Source organism: Hydractinia symbiolongicarpus, chromosome 9 (genome assembly GCF_029227915.1).
Source record: "Hydractinia symbiolongicarpus strain clone_291-10 chromosome 9, HSymV2.1, whole genome shotgun sequence".
Taxonomy (NCBI): Eukaryota; Metazoa; Cnidaria; class Hydrozoa; order Anthoathecata; family Hydractiniidae; genus Hydractinia; species Hydractinia symbiolongicarpus.
Window position 1 is genome coordinate 22505727 of NC_079883.1, and position 20227 is coordinate 22525953.

The following is a 20227-nucleotide window of genomic DNA, read 5'->3' on the forward strand; positions in this document are numbered from 1 at the left end:
AAATTATATTTATTAATTGCGGAAAATTAATTAATTAATTAATTAAAAATTAATTGTATTAATGGAGGGATATGAAAGAAGGAAGTTTTTAGGAATTCAGAAGAAAATTGAATGGAAACAGAAAAGGACCAAAAAAAGAAATTAGAGATGAAGAAGGTGAGATAAGATCAGACCTTAAAAATATAAGAAGTATATAGGCAACGCTTAGCTGGAAAACCAACAAGACAAACAGCGGAAATGTAAATTGAACAAAAAGTGAGGAAAAAAGTTAAAGACAGAAACACAACACCCAATGGAAACTAAGAAAGTAACTGTAGAAACTGTAGTTATTAGAAAATTGAGAAGGATGGTGCAATAAAATTATAAAAAAAGGGGGAGAGGAAAAAGGGAGGTCAATATGAATAGTAAGGAAAGAAATATTAAAAATGCTGGAGATACATCAACTGTGAGAAAACATCAGAAAAAAAGGCGGTGCATATAGAAGGGGGATATTTTTTACAACTATTGCAGGAAAAGTTTTTAAAAAGATGGTAGTAGAGGAGAAACAGGACATGTGTAATGGTGGAAAAAAATAAAGATCCACAAAAGAAAACTGGCTGACTAGCAATAATGGCCATAATGGACTAGAACAAATCACTAAAAAGGAACACATATATGCTGTTCGCTGAGAAGTGCTTTGATAAACTTGGGCTAGAGGATAGTATCATAGACCTTTCAAAGGATGGAATGAGGAAAAGGGAGGCAGAATTACAGGCTTTTTTTATAAGAATAGTGTTTTTTCGTTTCAGCCTCAGTATTCTTAACTTTTTAAGAAATCTCAGCCTCAAAAATTCTTAAAAATATTCTTATAATTACTACTATTGTAAAGGTTAAAAAATGTGTGAAAATAATTAAACAAAGTGTAAAAAACAGGTGAGCTGACAAGAAAATAAACATACAGCATAACAAATTAAACTTCTAATCAAAATTTGTGCATCACACCAATTTTCATATCTAAAACAAAAGGTCGAGCCTGGGTATATTCTTAGTATATTCCTAATTTTTAACTCATTTCTCAGCCTCGATATTCTTATAGAGTATATTCTTATAAAAAAGTGTGTAAAATATAAACAAAACCAAAAAGCAACTATAAAAGTTATCACACTCCTGGGAGAAACAGATATATAAACACAAAATGAAAAATTATTTAAAGCGTAAATTAATAATCCAGAAAATATTTTAAATTTTAGATATTGTTTACGCACCCATTTCCAAGTCAAAATTTGTTACAAAAACACTACAATACAATGAGAAAAAGCAATGCCCAATTAAATTTAAAAAAAGGTGCACAACAAAATTTTTTATTCAACAAGGAACTTATCTCACGTTTTTTTGATTACCAATTAACTTAAATTGGCAATCAGTTTACTGCAAGAAATTGTAATGTGGATTTCTTAACTATAATTCGTTAATATATGTCCAATCTTTTTATTTGGAAATACAAGTATTTTTATTGATTGGGCATTTCAGATAGCACTAAGGTGAAATTTTGGCAGTTGGTAAAAAACTTTGTAATAAAGAATACAGCTGGTTGTGATGTCTTTGTTTCTTCCCCAAATCAAACTTTTTATTTTGCTGACAGAGCTTCTATATTTTAAACATAGCAATTGAAATATAGCAAACTTTAAATAAAAGCGAATTTCATAAACTGAGGCCTATCTGCTTGTTAATTCATCATCAAAAAATCACCTTCGGGATCGTAGCATGGGCGGGGGCGGGGGCGGGGGCGGGGGCGGGGGCCTACTTTGTGTCACTCTGCGTTCATACTGTGTTGCAGAGAGTTTAAATTTCGCATCTGTTACCTCTCTTTTGGTGGCACTAAGGTTTTCCTGCATAACCTTGGATTTTGTTTGTGTAGCATCAAGTCTGTTTTGTGTCTCTAGTTGATGTTTTGCATATTTTGCCTCTATTTTGATGGCACTAAGGTTTTCCTGCATAACCTTGAATTCTTTTTGTGTAGCATCAAGTCTGTTTTGTGTCTCTGCGAGTTGATGTTTTGCATCTGCCGCCTCCATTTTAGTGGCACTAAGGTTTTCCTGCATAACCTTGAATTCCTTTTGTGTAGCATCAAGTCTGTTTTGTGTCTCTGCGAGTTGATGTTTTGCATCTGTCGCCTCTGTTTTGATGGCACTAAGGTTTTCCTGCATAACCTTGAATTCTTTTTGTGTAGCATCAAGTCTGTTTTGTGTCTCTGCAAGTTGATGTTTCGCATCTGTTGCCTCCTTTTGTGAAAGTTCTATGACGAGTTTCATCTCAAGAGAATGCTTGAAAACCAAGTTTAAGTGATCGTGAAGTGCATTTGACACATGATTGTTTATTTCACTTGCAGTCACCTCAAAATAAAAATGGATAACAACAGAAGCTATCCCTAAATATTTTTTTGTTTGCCATACTGAAGCGAACTCTTAACACAATAATAACTGATTACCACAGGCTGTATTTAATACAGCACGAGGTAATTGTGTATTATCGTGTTTGTTAACCATTTAAGTTAAATAAAAACAAAAAGTTTTGGGTTTTTTTCTAATCTAATAATACGCTATGTTTAGTGGATTCATAGAGAGTGTAGCTAGGTAGTTAACCAGGTATTCTGAAGAAGTTTCCAACAGATTAATGACACTAAATATGAGTACTTTAACAGTAAAACTTTACATTGTTTTATGAAAAGTTTTTTATTGGTTAATGTATTGTAGAAGTTAGATATAAAATCATTTCCAGTGACTTTTGAAATTTGTTTTTATGTGCTCGTTTACATTTAAGTTACCACTTTTCTTGGTGACAGGCAATACTGCTCCGTATCGGCCCATCGTCAACAGCACTAAGCCAATCAAAATGCCTGAATTGCTTGCTTGCAAAAACAAGAAGGTTAACAAAACAGAACATTAATGGGCCTAAAAACTATAAAAATATACCTAACCCTTCAACTAATACAATTTTGAAAAATTAATTTTATGGTAAAAGATTTAAACGTAGTAACTAAATTATTTTGCCCCTTTACACTGCACTTCTGTTTTGGAATTGGAAACAGGCATAATGTAAAACCTGTTCATGTGCACAACTAGGAACTTCAGCTAGTATACAAATAAGTTGTAAGTAGAGTCTACTACTTGTGGAACAAACAAATACTTAAAGGGAACCCGAGGTATAAAATGATGTTGGACTTATATTATAGAGCTTAAAAAGTTGTTTAACAAGTTTTTTTAAATTTTTTAAAAAGCTCTGTTCATTCTCAAGATATTCACATTTAAAGAATTTCAGATTTATGTTGCATAAATTATGATGTCATATTTAAGTAATAGCAATTGACATTTTCTGTCATCAGTAATTTTAGATCTGTTAAGGAATGTGCATTCAAACTTTATTTATACATAGATATTATAAAGGTGAATTAACATAATTCTTTTTGCTAAAATGACACTCGTTTGATCGTCCCAGGCCTCTAAAAAAATTTCCTATGAACCAATAATTTGGGATCTGCAACTTGGTTTGCAATAACATTTTCTGGGTAAGCTTGTATAGGCCCTATATGTTTACTCACAAAATTTGATTATTATATATTATTAAATCTAGTTCTTTTTCAATCCGACATAGAGGATCCCAGCTGTGGAATTCATTTTTGAATGAGGATATGAAAATGTTAAGAACATATAATACGTTTAAACCATGTGTCTAAGTTAGCAATTCGTAACAGTAATATTAACGTAAGCAAATATTTTTAGTAAGAATCAAAAGATTGGTGATTGGTGTATATTTTAATACCATTTTAAATAATAATATGAATGTACAATAACATTTATTAGCATATAATACTCAACAACTAGGGGCTGACCTTTTATGGGAGTAGTTGTAACCCATAGAAAGATCCAGAGGAACTCACCACTGCTCCCAGCTACAATGTTAGCTCACAGACAGTAAGCATTACAATAAATTTTATTTTGTATTAGACTTACCACAATATCACATCCAGCTTGTTTGAAAGTGCAGTCAACAAGACGAAGAGGACATCTATCTTGCAAATGGCTTATCATCTAAAATTGTAAAGTCCACTCATTGCTTATCCACTTATTGATGTGTTATTCAAGTAACAGTTTGCTACCCACAAAAATATTTGTCACTTTTGTTTTTTGTGTGATAAGGTTGTACCTTTTATACACCCCCCATATTTAAGAAATACATTTACAACCAGATTTCACTTTTGCTTACTAACATTTTATTTTACTCTCCAACGCTACTAATAATTTCGATTTGGAGTCAAAGGAGAGTCTGTTGATCCGTAGGGACAAGCCAATTTTCAATAGAATATTATGTCTATGCTATTTTTTCTATTTTTAGATAAATGACTCCCACCTTAGGATAAGTTTATGATTGTACCATATTGTATATGAACACATTGTAATTGTTATGTGCTTACTTATGTACTTAAAAATGGCCAATGAACGACGAAACGTCATGAAGAGTTGTGTTATTTTTTATCTATATTAGAATGTACAGAAGATTTATTCAGAGTAGCATCTGTTTAAATTCTATCAAAAATAAAACTGGTCCCTCAAGAGCTTGTCACAAAAAATAATTTGCAAATTAGCAATTCCGAAACATTCTTTGCATACGATTGTTGCGTAACATTTTTCTCTTTCAAGAATGGAAAAAAAGATTTAAAATAATTCTCACGCGAGCATTTTTTTCACAGTTAAAAATTTGAAAATAATACACTTTCTATGATATAATATAATATAATATAAACACAAACCAAGCTTTAATGATGGTCAATGTTTAAGTCGTTCAGTAAAGAAGATAAATGGCCTAAAATAGGTTTGCAGGTGATTCATGCTAGGGTAACTCAAGGGATCTTCTGGTCACTATAGGTAGCTACTACCCTTAAAATAATTATGTAGACTAGTCAGGGGACCTGGCGTTGAAACACCAGGTTAAGCTGTAACTGTGTGACCCAGCCTTGAACGCACATAATAAAAGCTGTAAACTGTGCCACACATCCAAGTGGAGTACTTTACCACAGAAATACAGTAAGTCATAAATTCAGTGGAGCGCTCACAGTCATAAAGACTTCCAACCGTTAAACATCAGAATACACCATGTTCCATCATCACCTCATCATAGTAAAAACAGTGAGCCAGCATTTTGTTTATTTGCCCCCTGAAAGTTCAACGTATGTTTATTAAATAAAAACACAAGAAAGCGCAGGTCACACCCGTCCAGCTAAAACAAACAATCAGCAATTTTATTTTGTGCAATAAATTTCTGTGAAGTTAACCTGTTGTGACAAAATTAATAGGCAAAAAATAAACCCTGGTGTCTCGTTAAATCAATAAACTTAGAGGGTTGCCAAAGTTTATATTACAGTAACAGTTGTAGCTACCTAACTGCATTTAACATAGGAATTATTGACTGGGAATTTTGTTGCAGTTAAACTGCATTTGGTCAAAAAACCATCCCAAAAGAAATAATCTTAGCTAGGATAAAAAGCTCATATAACAAACTTAAAGACACTAAAAATTAGCTAGCCACCTATAGCTGGCTAGCTTTAGGATACTTCCTCAAAATCTACCTTTCTAGCGAAAATTTAAAAATTCGTTTGTTTAAGATTTATATATGAATAGAAAATTGATGTTATAATTTATTTAACATATATAAACAAATATTACAAAAAATAAAGAGCTATTAGAAGACAAAAAGGGCAAAACAGACCTATAAACCTCAACCTAAAACCACCACTGCTAAACCAAAATAGCTTTTGTCAGCGTTGCCCTTAACCATTGTATGTTCCATTCTCCGTATATCAAGGCTGCTAAAAACTTGCATTGTTTATTTAATTAATTGTGATTGGTCTACTTAGTACGCGCATGCAGCCCAAACAGAATCGTTAAAAATCGGGTACTGTGAGAATTCCAAATTAAGCAGCAGGACCCAAAACAAAGTTGGGAAAAATAAGATTCAGCAGGGGTTCTGAATTAAAGCTTCGGCCGAACTATTTAGAACATACAGAGTACGGATATTATTATAGAGATTTCTTTGTATTTAAAAAAACGTTAACAAGGTATAATTACACTTTAAAATTGTAGAAAGCAAGCAAAAGTATTACATTTTATTAATCAGCAGGCAGAACTGCAAGTGTACTGTTTTCTATGCGGTTAGTCATTAGCTTCTTTTTGTTACACCGCTTTTAGATTAACTAAAAAAAAAGCTTTCACTAACCATATTTGTGTTTAGCAAGGAAAACAGCTCTCTCAAAAATAAACTCCCTATTTTAAGGCGAAAATGCACAATGCCTTCTTCCTCCTCCTTAAAAATTGAAAAGTTTTTTCTGTACACTTTTTGGTGTAATGTTTAGTAATGTTTCAACACAAGCTAGATTCAAACTTTTGCAAAAATTTATGATGCTATACCTGGGGAGATTGTAAAAACTTATTACCAAAATTTTCCCAAAATTTTCCTAACATAATATAACAGACCACAAAAAACACCTGAATATTTCAAGTTACATGTTATTATCAAATTAGCTATAGGGCAGAATAAAATTTATGCTGCTTTTTATTACTATTTTCTAATTAGTTATCTAGCTTTTAAAAAATAACAAAACTCACATCTTTACGAGGAATGGATTCACCACAAGCATTAGAACAGATAAGAGGATAACATGGACAAGTTCGAAGATGAGCCTAAATAAAAAATACAAAAACACCAAAGCTATAATAAAATCCATATAATAATATGAAAATTCAGTGTGTTTGTGAGAGGCAATGGTGACATGCACTTTTTACCTTAGAAATAAGCGAGAAACTTTTTTGTTACTTATTTTGACGCTACGTTGCAATGTCAATAAATTAGATTAAATTCAACCTTTTGAATTTAAACATCATCCTATACATTTTCTTGATCAGTGTTTCAAACTCTACACAATTCAGGCAATGGGTAAACAAATTTTAGAAAATACTTTTTGTGTACATTGGTGGATCCTGGCTGACATTAGCAAAATTGCGAAACCCTTACATCTCCTTAAACGTTCACTAAAACATATAATCCTATACATTATTTTGATCAGAGTTTCAAGCTCTTCACATTAAATGCAAGAGGTATTTGTACATGTACTGCTGACATCATCAAAACTCCTAAAACTTCCTATCTTTTGCATTTATCTGCCTGAGTAAAATTTTCCATAGGCTTAACGACTAGTAATCTCTATAATAATATGCCAGTTCCGTCTATCTGTCTGTCTGTCACTTTTGCAAAGTCGATTATATTTTTCATAATTTTCTTCAATAAAGTCTATAAAATTGTTCTGTAAACATCAAAGGAAAGTATATTAAATTAATGAAGCCATTAAAGTGCACTTAAAACTTTGAGGCCAAATAACTTGGAAACGAGGTGGTGATGTCAATGAATTTTTACTGTGTGGACTGCCTAGGACCAATTTGGGTAATTTTCCCAAACCTGGGTCCCCAAATCCGTTTCGGAATGGACAGTTTGATGACGTCATCAAAAAACCTTCAAACCCTAATATCTCTGTAACCGTTTGTCAAAAGTAAACCAAGATCTATACGATGAAGGGAACAGGTATACAAATTTCTTAAATAAATTTTTATTTGTATTTTGCAGGTCCTTGCAGGTCGTCAGCAAAAATTTAAAACATATATCTCCTTATGCGTTCGTCGAAACATATGATTCTTTACATTATTTTGATCAGCGTGTTAACCTCTACGCATTACAGGCAACAAATGAACTAAATTTCAACAATTTTTTTGTATATGCGCTGCTGACATCAGCAAAGCAAGTAAAGCAACCTATTTTCCATTGTCCTTCTGCCTAAGTGGATTTTTCTACATCAACTAGTAATAATATAATGCTACAACAAAGATAAACTATTACTAGACATGCAAATAATTTTAGCCCATAGGAAAATTTTAACCTGTCACAGGGATCAAAATTCTATTTTCTTTTGGTATACACCAGCCAAGTTTTTTAGATTAAAATCGCATGATTGGTTAAGTTTAACCTGAATGATAATGAATACTTTTTAATATAATTGCTTAAAGGTTATCGTCGAAAAAAACTTTTTACAGAAAGAAGATTCAGACAACTTATAGGCAAATCCTGCTTAAAATAATTGTAAAAATCACATGTCCCAGGGATATGCTTGCTAGCTGAATTTGCTGATAATTCTTCAGGCTATGTTTAGGTAGAAACAATGTCTAGTTAGGGAACAGGAAAAAGTAGTCTCTTTCTTTAAAGTGACCCAGCTACTGCAATGTTACTCCAATGTCAGTAGCTTTGTCCCACAGAGGGGAAAATGATTTAAAAAAGCTGATTTTAATCATCACTCAGGCCTGGAAATTTGTGGAGTCTAGGTAAATGATCCATCGTTACCATGATTTGAAGCTGACGGAAACGATCAAAACGTTTTTTTGTTTCCGTGAAGTAGACCTTGCGGAAACAATACATTAACAACGGTAACGATTAGCTTTAAGCCGATAAATAAGTGGAGAACCATTTCATAATCGCCCAAGACCTTCTCCATAGTAGTAAAATATTATAATAAAAATATATATATTATAATATAAAATTATTATAATTTGAAATATTGTCCAAGGGAAACGATTTATCGTTACCGTCTTTATTGATTCGCGGAAACGTCGCGGAAACGAAATAAATTTCCAGGCCTGATCCTATTTATTTTCATCCTGTGTTGAACGACGTGTTCAGGATTCTTTAAGTTCAAAGTTCATAATGTTTAAATGACAACAAATTTAAAACTTTTCCGTATCCTATACCTACCGGTATATCATTGTACACATTATTTTCTTGACAATAATCACATAGCACCATCCTGAAGTTGCAAGACTTCTTGTGACATGTCATTTCAAATTTTCGAGCTTTAAATGAACATCCATTGGAATCGCAGACAACGTTTTGAAATTCACAAGTGTTGTTCTGGTGGTCCTGAAATACAAGTTAATTTGTAGCCCCCTCACAAAAAAAAATCTAAACAAAGTAAAAAAATGATAAATTACTAAGGTAAACTGCCCTGTAATATTTTCTTTCACTGCCTTTTTTATGAAGTGTTAATCTACTGTTCGTGTTTAGACAGTAAAACTAATTACAATAGTGTTGGATGGGGTTTTAGTTCTGTTTGGTGCAGATCTGATACATTGGTACAACGTTGTGTCGCTGTTGTGTTGCTGTTGTGTTTAATGATTGTTGCCTTAAACTCAAGTTGATCTACAAGGATTATCAGGTTAGACACATATTTCACCTTTTAACACTGGTAGCAGGGGGTGTACTAACCTGTTTAAGATGGCACACTACAAAGCCCTACCGACACTTGGTGATAACACTGATATGTGTTATGAGAACTGGAAAAAAGAAGTACAGATATGGCAATTATTTACTTCGCTGGAGAAGAAGAAGCAGGCACCTGCTATTTTTTCGACTTTGACTGGTCAAGAACGAGAAGCAATTTAAGAGATGGAACTTGAAGTTTTAAGTTCTGATGATGGTGTTAAGGAACTTGTGAAGACGTTAGACTCCTTGTATCTTAAGGACTTGCACCATTCAGCTTATGAAGCATATGAAAAGTTTGAAAATTTTTGTAGACCTTCATCAATGACAATGAATGATTATATTATTGAGTTTGAAAGACTATACAACAAGCTCAAGAATTACGATATGGAATTACCTAAAGGAGTTTTAGCTTATCGTTTCATTAACAGTTCAAATATTTCAGAAAGTCATAAGCAGCTTATTAGAGCGACTTTGACAGAACCAAAATACACCAAAGCCAAAGAGCAGCTAAAAAAGATTTTTAGTGATCCTTCAAATTTTATGACTGGTCAAGGTAGTGATGATATCAAAATCGAGAAGACTGAAGACATTTACTATGGAGCTACTTACAGACAAAATAAAACCCAAAGTCGATTTAGAGATAACAGAAGAACATATACCCAAAGATTTGCAGATGTGAATAAAAGATTGAACCCATTAGATAGAAATGGTGAGCCTAGTAGATGTGCTATCTGTGGATCAGTTTTTCACTGGGCAAAGTCATGCTCAGATACACGTCAGGGACAGGAAAACAAAACAAAACAAGCACAAGATGAAGTTCAGGTAACCTTATTGAAGAATGCATGACAAATCTTGCTGGAGAAACTTTAAGCATGGCGATACTTGACTCTGGATGTACCAAAACAGTTTGTGGCAAAGAATGGTTGCAATGTTATCTGAACACATTGAATGATAGAGAGTTAAGGTCTGTGATTGAAAGAAAAAGTGCAACAATATTCAAGTTTGGAAGTGGTAAACATGTGACATCTGTTTAAAATGTCACCTTACCTACGATAATTGCTGGACGAAGCGTGATGTTATCCACAGATGTGGTACAGATACCATTACCCTTATTGCTAAGCAAGGAAGCTATAAAAAAGGCAAACACTAGAATAGACTTTGCCAACGATAAAATAATTATCTTCAACACAGATATACCAGTTTCTTTCAGTTCCTGTGGTCATTACTGTATTCCAATAGGAAGAGTTTGAAAGTTCAAAGAAGGAGACATAACAGAAGAAGCACTTGCGATATGTAATGTTTTACAACAGAAAACACCACTGCAGAAGAAGGCTGCTGCAGTCAAACTTCATCGCCAGTTCAGTCATCCTAATAGTTCAAGACTAAAAAAGTTGCTGATAGATGCAAATATTAATGATGTTGAGATCTTTAACCATCTTGATGAGCTTGAGCATTCCTGCCAAATTTGTTTGAAATACAAAAAGCCAAAGCCAACCCAGATTGTAGGTTTTCCAATGGCAAGACGATTCAATGAAACAGTAGCATTAAATCTGAAAGAATGGTCAGATTCGCCAAAGGTTTGGTTCTTGCATTTAGTTGACCATTTTACTCGCTACAGTACTTCGTGCGTCATCAAAACAAAAAGGAAAGAAGAAATAATCAAACGAATCTTTCAAATATAGATTTCCATATTTGGTTCTGCTGAAAAATTTCTTGCCGATAACGGCGGAGAATTTGCAAATAAGGATTTTGTATCGATGTGTAAAAATGCCAACATCAGAATATGCACAACAGCTGCAGAAAGCCCTTGGAGCAACGGTTTGGTGGAAAGACATAATGCTATTCTTGGTTATAATGTTAGCAAAATGATGGAGGATAAAGTCACAGTCGATTTGGACATGGCAGTAGCCTGGTCACTGAGTGCCAAAAATTCCCTGAGAAATGTCAATGGCTACAGTCCCAACCAACTTGTTTTTGGATTCAACCCAAATCTTCCGAACTGCGATAATGCGAAGTTACCAGTTAGAAGGAAAGACGACCAGTGAGATTGTTGTAATAAATCTAAATGCTATGAACGCTGCACGGAAGGAGTTCATACAAAGTGAATCAGCGGAAAAGGTTAGAAGAGCATTGAGGCATCAAACAAGAACGTCAGGTGATGATAGATTTGAAACTGGGGACAAGGTATTTTATAAAAGAAACACAAGCAATGCTTGGAAAGGCCCAGGTAGTGTCATAGGACAAGATGGGAAACAGGTTTTAATAAAGCATGGCAGTTCGTACGTCCGTGTGCACCCTTGTCGTATCCATAGAGACAAAAGGTTTTTCTCTGATTGATGCTACTCCCATAGAAAGTTGCAGAAGTAAACCAATATCTTTAACCGACACCGATAATCCTGTGAATGAAGAAATAGTAGGTGATGGAGATAGTGATGACAGTGGTGAAAATTCTGATATTGATTTGCAAAACTTCCAAAGTGATGAACAAGAAAGAAGGGATGTCATTAGAAAGGAGAGACAAGTTGCATCAGATGAAATTGATGAAAGTTTAAATGATATAAATAATCTAACCAGTAGCATAAGTCGACTTTCCTTAGAGGTAACAAACATTGACACACAAGACCAAAAGTGGTTTGATGGTTCCGTTAAACCCAAAGCTAAATCATTTGCAAAGTGTAAGTTCAAGGACTGTGATACAGTTAAAGATGTGGAAATTATATCAAGAGGTGGTAAAGCAACTGGAAAATATAAATCCTATTTGAATATACGAGATGTAGATAGTAATTCATTGTTGTCTGTTGATTAGGAGGAAATTGAAAGTTGGCAGCCAATAAACACAGAAGAGGTACTTCTTTCGCAAGTAAAATTTGCAGATTCAGACGTCTTGGATGCTAAAATTGACGAATTAGAAAAATGGAAAAAGAACAAGGTTTATGAAAATGTTGAAAACCATGGACAACAGGCATTGTCTGTGAGATGGGTCGTGACTGAGAAAATACTGAATGGGGAGAAAAAGATGAAAGCCAGATTAGTTGCACGGGGTTTCGAGGAGACAGAAAATGACATTTTAAAAGACTCCCCAACTTGCTTGAAGGAAAGTTTGCGTTTGATACTCATCCTCATTGCTTACAATAATTGGAGATGCAATTCTATTGATATCAAATCTGTATTTTTACAAGGAAAGGAAATTGAAAGAACTGTTTACCTGAAACCTCCAAAAGAAGCTGATAATGGAAATTCTTTGTGGAAGCTTAAGAAATGCATTTATGGTTTAGTGGATGCTTCTCGCTGTTGGTATTTGCGTGTAAAAGAAGAGCTCATAAATCTTAATGTCTCGGTGAGCAAGAGTGATCCTGCAATATTTTACTTGCATTATGGTCAACAATTATCAGGAGTAATGGCCACACATGTTAATGATTTTTGTTGGGATGGGAATGAGGATTTCATCGAAAATGTTATACACCTTTACGGAGAGTGTTTCTTGTTGGATCTGTTCAACTATATTTTGTTATCTTGGATTAAGCTTGAACCAGCACAGTGATTTTACTATTCAAATCAACCAAATTGCGTATGCTGGGGAAATTGAACCTATTAAAATAGAAAAAGAAGGAAAGGGGAAGAAAAATTATCCACTACATGAAAATGAGATCAGGAAATTCAGAGCTTTAATAGGACGGCTGTGCTGGTTAAGTGGACAGACCAGACCCGATATCATGTTTGAAGTCTGTGAATTAGGAGCATCAGTAAAGGAAGCCACAATAGATGATTTATCGAAAGGCAACAAAGTTCTGGTAAAAGCCAAAAACGAAAATGTTATTTTACAGTTTAAAGGTACTATGAAAAATTTGACTCTTGAAGTCTACAATGACGCATCCTTTGCAAACCTTAGAAACGGAGGATCCCAAGGCTGATATATAATATTTCTGAAAGACAACTGTGGAAATCTATCACCCATTATGTGGCAGTCAAAGCGCCTGCAAAGAGTAGTAAAGAGTACAATGGCTGCAGAAACTCTGATTCAAGTTGAAGCTGCAGAAGCAGCATCTTGGTTATCAAATTTACTGACTGAAGTATGTGGTCGTAATGTTTTAAATTCCATTATATGTTAAACAGACAGTCAACAACTATTTGAGGCAGTTCATTTGATCAAATCTGTTGTGGATAAACGACTATGGATAGATTTGTCTATACTTAAAGAAATGATTGTCGTGTATGTTGCTGCAAGAAAACATTTTTAAAGGTTTTATGCAAGGTGGGAAAAAATTTGCAACGAAGAAATCTTGGTTAAACACAACGTAAAATTTTATTGGAGAATGTTTAATAAGCGTAGAACTGCTGCTTTAAGCTTTATAATAATGGCATAATATGTGGCATATTGATGCAAATATAATCAATGTAAATGTAAACAAGTATCTGTATGAGTCACATATGCAGTACAATATATCTTTGTGCTTTTAGCTTTTATGTACACAGAGAGAGTTTTTGTATCTTACATACTTTCATATTTGAAACTTCACCACACCAATCACATCCTGCTCTTGTATTTACACATTTGACTTTTAATGACAAGATCACTCTGTTAATCATTCCAACAGGGTGAACCTACAAAATTATAATACATAAATCTGCTAGTATACTCTGGTATATACTAATTTTAATTTACAATATTTTGAAAATGTTTTACTCACAATAAACTTTCTGATTCATTAAAATTAAAACAAATTAGTTGCACAAAACATAGATTTTTTGTAATAATATTTTACTTATAAAATCTGTCTTTTTATACAGTAAAGAAAAAACAACGAAATACTGTAAAAAAAGATGTACAACTTTAATAAAGGCAACTGCTTTTCGACAAATAATTCACTTACTTAAGCTTAAAATTTGTTTGCTAGTGGAAAAATCCCTAGAAATGTCCTGTTATTAAACCCAAACACACCAGATTTAGCTAATGGACAGACAACAGCTTTATAACATAAGCTAGTGGAAAGACCACTTAATTAAGGAGGCAAATTAGCAGGTTGCAATTCCCAAATCGAAAAGCGTTTTTTTGTTAATCATTTTGCAAAGAAAACTTAAATTGTAAATTCCATTTTTTTATCACTTGGTTGTATGACTTATGAAAACCAAAGTAGTGTTATGCTGCTTTCTCAAAAAACACATTTTAGACATATTTATAAAAATTACTTAACACATTTAAGAAAGAAGCTTTTCTTGTAATTTTCATTTCTTACACTTTCAAAGAATTTTCAGTTTCTAACAATTTCAGCAAAAAGTAAAGCGCACAATGCGTCAGGCAAAATTGGAATGTTCCAAATGTAAATATCAAAACAATCTTTTCATTATTATAACTCGATTTGTTAATTTCAATCAAAGGAGGAAATAAAATGGTTGTAAAACAAAAACTGTTTAAAATTTATTGTTCTTCATATCATAAGATTGTTTTTCTTAATTTCTTTAAAAGAGTGGGAATAATGTAAAACTTTTTTAACAAAAAAGACAACCCAATGTTAATTGTCTGTAATTTAACTTCGTCAGTGCGCACATTATTAACAAAGGAACTACACCAAGGAAGCAATAAAACACTTACTTTGTTCTCATCTATGGGTGTCCTGCAACTAGGACATGTAAATTCTACATTTCTGAAACAAAACAAGACAACTAATTCTGTGTATTTACGTAGAAAATTACATTTTTAACTAAATACAATAGGATTGTTTTACCTTTGTTTTGAACTTCTTGCCAAAGATTGCAGACAAAAATTACACATTCCATGCTGACACTCTAACTGCATCGCATCTTTTAACAAGTTTAAACATATAACACAATAAAAGTCTTGTTTCACATCTTCAACTGGTTCATAATCATATCCTCCAGACATTGTGGTTTTTTTATAGGCTGAAAATTGTTTTTAAATAAAGTCAGATTAAAATTAATAAGTAAACAACAACTAATATATCATCCATCACATGGGTCTAATCTCATGCTAAAGATGCACAAAATAGAGATGCCCAACTATATGCAAGACAGACCTTAATCTGTTGCAAATATTCCTGCAGATTTTTCCACAGGCTAACAACTACTCATGCTATGATTAACTGGAAACACACCTTGTCTGTCCTCCAATTCATCAATTGCCTATAAAGTCTGACACTTGTGAAATAAATAAATTTATTGCAATACAACTAGTGATGTACACTTCTCTGTTGCATTTGGCTTTTACTAAACAATCTTATTACCAATTAATCAAACAGAAACATTTCTGTGTATAATACCCCTTTATTGACAGATTTTCAACTGAAACTATACATCAAAAATTAGAAGTGGAGACAAACACCTATCACATTAGAGTTTAAAGATACAGCGGAGATAAACCTACTGCTCAATCACATACAAAAAGTTCTGCAAATAAGAGCATTTTTTGATTCTGTCCTCACAAAGCAAGACAATTGAGGACATGAGAAATCCAAAATGGACTATACATACTTAAGATCTGAGAAATTCTTTTCCAATAAACAACCTTCATGTGGGATACTACAGCAATCACTGATTCAGATACAAATATATACACATTTAATATATACAATTGGTATATATAACATAAATACAACACGATTTCTTTACCATATTTTTAAGAAACGTCATACAGATTTACATACAAATTATAATAAAAAGGTTGGGCTACTCATTTTCACAACTTTAAGGGGACTTTTGTGTCAAATATATTTTCATAATTAAGGGATACTAAACTCTTTGCTTGGTTTCTTATAAATTTTTTGATTCTTTAACATCATTTGTAGGTGAGTAATTTAAACAGCCAAAATAAAGTGCCACAGAAATACAATCTGATTTATATATTTATTTTCACTAAAATGTTTTTCACAATGGCTAAAGCTTTTGTATTTTAACTAACAGATTTGTTCCAATGTAGGTGTAGTATTTTTAAAGTTTGGATTTTTTTGATGAGCTGTTTCTATAGTTACTTTAAATTGAGCAAGTTAAAGATACATAAAACACCCAAATATAAAACAACACTTTTTTCTAAGTTTTCAATAAAATTTAATTTATTATTTTTTTTCTTCTTCTTAAAATTGAGTTGATAAGATTTTATCAGCGTAAAGGTAAAAAAATGCTACAGAGAAGCACGAAAAGCAACTTTTCGAAACAAATTTGGAACTATAAACCCTGAAGGCAAAAGTAAGACACCATTTAGAGTATACATGCGTAACTCAGGATAGATTCATTCTATTCCTGGACACCTTACTTCTTCACAATAAAAGTTACCTCAAAACCCTTGAGTGGACAGTTTGCCATTTGACGGACTGGTAATGCTTCTGCCATTATGGAACACATGCAAAATCTCGGTATTGGTACTCAATAACACATCCCCTGTAAGTTCTGAAAATAAAAGCTTTTGCCAGGAGTATTGCAAAGAAAAAAAAAGCAACTGTTTTAATTCAGTCACTGGTCCTGGAAACACTTGGTGGTCAAAATAAGAAATCCAGAAGAGATATCGTTGCACAAGCCAGACAAGCTTGATCAAGGCAGAAGTCGCATGGCCAATGAAACTGGGTAAAACACTGCTAGACCTCAATTTATTAGATAAACCAGGAAATATATTCAACTGCAATGAATCTGGTATACAAATGGACGCCAATACCAGCAAGTTTTGTCAAAATAACTTTTCCAATTGCAATGTGTTTTTCCTTTGTACCGTCCATACCAGGAAGAACTTTTATTTTTAAAATTTAAGAAAAGTATTTTTAAAAGGCAATATTAAATATAGTTAGTATATTCAAGACACGACACTGAATGTGATATATATGTATTTAACCAATACATAAACAATTTCTAATAAATGTCTTATAAATATAAATCTGGATGCGAAACCTAGAATTTTATGGTTTCTTAAATTGTTGTAGTGCTTTGCTTTATAGGGTGTCATTGAGAAAAAATCAAAACAGGCATTATTCAGAGAGTAAAAAGGACAGGGAGCATATCACAGCTCATATGGCTGTCTCTGGTACTTTAACTCATTTCTTTGTTATTACTTTACACATTTTTCCTATAATTAAACAATGACTTATTGCACCTCAATATTTGTGCTTGGAAAATAATGTCCTCAAAGTCATCAATTTATAGGGCACCCAGGTTTCATTAAAATGTAACGATGTCATTGTTTTATTTACTTTTTTTGTTTTAAACGCCATGAACATTACCAAATAAGACTCTAAAAAAACATCACAAAAATAAAAATATGACACATGACATGTAAAAACAAAGAAATGAGCAAAAGAAAGGTTTTCATGATTGACTATGTACTAACAGAAGAAAAAAAGAAATGGAAGATGTAAGAGTGTACAAAATAGATAAAATAAAAAAGAATGTACACCATACCATATAGTAAGACAAAGGGGACAAAAAAGAGAGGTTTACAGTGATCATAATGCAATTAGTGGAACAAATAAATGAAAGCAAGTGAGAATGAGAAAGAAAGGAATCAAAATGGGTGGTGACAAGACAAAGATACAAGAGATAAAACAAAGAAAAAAAAATATTGAGAAAACTAAAAGGAATAAAAATGACAATACATAAAAAAATGATAAGTGGACGAAATAAATATTTAATACAAGGAAGAAGAGGTAAACCAAAATTAATAAGAAAAAACAAAATCAAACCAACAGAAAGTTAATAAGAGCTAAGAGGAGTCTGAAAAAGAATAAAGGAAACACAATGACTAAAATAGAATCACCACATATGAGGAAAAGCGAGAATTGTATGGGGTATTTATTGACAACTATTGTGGAAAATTAGGTATTTATTGACAACTATTGTAGAAAAAGTTTAATAAAAGTTTTTTGGACTAGAGAGACAGGACACTAATTTACGTAGATGATAATAGAAGCAGTTGTGTCAAAAGAAACAACACAGAAAGTGGGAAAGAGATGGAAATAAAGAAATAAGTTATTGCTTTTTAAAGATATGATAAATTCTGTTGACACACACTCGGCACATTTGAATCTTCAATTCACTAGATAATTTTCTTTTCAAAATATATCTTCTAAAACATAAATAAATTCTCTACAGGATGACTTTTTCTTAAATGCAAGAAATTTTTAAATAGAGAAAGAAAACTGCAAAAAAACCTGTACCTTAACGTTTTAATAACTCCCCTTGAAAAAATTTTTCATTAAAAATAAAGTGTTATTTTTCGCTTTTCTGATGTTTTTGCTGTCATAACTCGCTAAAAATCCTTTTTTGCATTAGAGAAAATAAAGCGTCATAGCTAGGGTATTCCCAAAAACACATCATATTCTAGCACAATGGAGAGGAGTTATCTAAACCATTCCAAGCCATTATGTAAAAATTTAAAGTTCTTCTTTAACTTTAGAATTAGAAACATATAAGCAAAAATTAAAAAGTCGTAGAGACAATAAGCAAAAAATGATATGTTTTCCCTGTTATATTTCACTTCTGGATTTCTTTTTGTCATTTTTATTCCAAAAATTCTATAAAAAATATATAAAAATATATAAAAATTTATAAAAATATAAAAACAAAAACAATTTTAAGGAATCCAATGTTTACGTTACCATATCCTTAAAGAGATGAAAACTTTCATTATTCAAAGCACAATATAAAATATATTTTCAATGAATTTATACAGGGTATGATTTTCTTTTTGTTAGTCAAACGTAAAGAACAAAAAAAGAAAACTTGCAAGTTAAACTATTTCTTGTCAAAACTTGAGTTATCGAATGCTCTGAGGACTTGAACATTTATAGAAAACTTATATATAAAAAAGTATAATAAGCATAAATTAATACAATAAAATATTTTCGGGTTTTTCACACTAGTCAAATTCTTTTACAATAACACTACGACATATAGGTTACAATAAGAAAATGCAATGCTTAATTAAATAAATACAAAGACCCAGAATATTGTTATTTAATAAGACAATTGCACGATAAATAAACCTGTTTTTGAATTAATACTCTTCTTATAATGAATTTTCTACTTTTTGCATTTTAACAAAAAGAAAAATTTACCTCCAGTATATATTCCTTTTGACGGTAAAATAAGCTACTGTCTGTAAAATATATTAAATATCAGTAAATCAAAAGTTTGTTTTAAAGAGAGCACAGAGAGAACACGAGGATTTGCTAAGAAATGCTATGTTGCTGGTTTTACAAAAAAGGTAATTAATACCTCTAATGAGGTTTTAAATTAATTGTTGTTGCTTCAACTGACTTTATGTGTAATTAGCTTGTATGTTTCTATGGAAAATTTTGGAGAATATAGCTAGATAGCTAGTTTAAAAAGGTTGAAGTTTATTTTAATAGAAAACTTAGGTAGGTACTTATATTGAATAAATTTTGGATATCCAATAAATGTAGAGACCTATTTTTGTGTCATTTTCAGTGATCATAAAGCATACCACTGCCATTAGCTCAACCATTCATGTAAGCCACTAATGTCGAAAACCAATACCCGTTTTGCAGCTCCTTTAACAAGTTTATCTAATAAACAAATATGACAATTAATTATGGTAAACAACTTAGGGGTGAAGTAAATTGGCACCAAAAAAACAACTTTTGACCAACCAAGAGCATTTTGGGGCATTGATCGGACATTTAAATATCACAGAGCTTACATACACTGTGTTGAATTAAGTTCATTCTGTGTAGAATTACGATGAGTGGCAAAAACTTTGTAAAGCTAAAAAGGACCAGGAGGGGGAATGGAGCGGAGAGGGGTACCGTAATGGGAAGGAAGAGGAGGAGGATGAGGAGGGCAAGGGGGAGGGAGATCACATAATAAAGTGGAATGGCAAGAAGATCTAAATTGAGAGAAAGGGGAAGCAGATGTCAATCTATTAAATAACCAATTG

General features: G+C 32.4%; 1 protein-coding gene across 3 annotated transcripts; it reads right to left on the minus strand.

Annotated features, from left to right (window-relative positions):
* Nucleotides 1-7: 7 nt before the first annotated feature.
* On the minus strand, nt 8-15320 carry LOC130656612 (TNF receptor-associated factor 3-like). 3 transcript variants are annotated; one of them, XM_057459503.1, is made up of 8 exons: nt 15057-15277; nt 14924-14975; nt 13831-13935; nt 8827-8991; nt 6639-6713; nt 3990-4067; nt 1842-2372; nt 8-993 (listed from the first exon to the last, which is right to left on the minus strand). In XM_057459503.1, the coding sequence occupies exons 1-8, from the start codon at nt 15212-15214 to the stop codon at nt 988-990; spliced, it is 1170 nt and encodes a 389-aa protein (XP_057315486.1). In that variant the 5' UTR covers nt 15215-15277; the 3' UTR covers nt 8-987. The 3 variants fall into 3 exon arrangements, with proteins under 3 accessions (XP_057315486.1, XP_057315485.1, XP_057315487.1); XM_057459502.1 differs by lacking the exon at nt 8-993 and having other exon boundaries at nt 1078-2372; nt 15057-15320; XM_057459504.1 differs by lacking the exons at nt 8-993; nt 14924-14975 and having other exon boundaries at nt 1078-2372; nt 15057-15193.
* Between the last annotated feature and the right edge of the window lie 4907 nt (nt 15321-20227).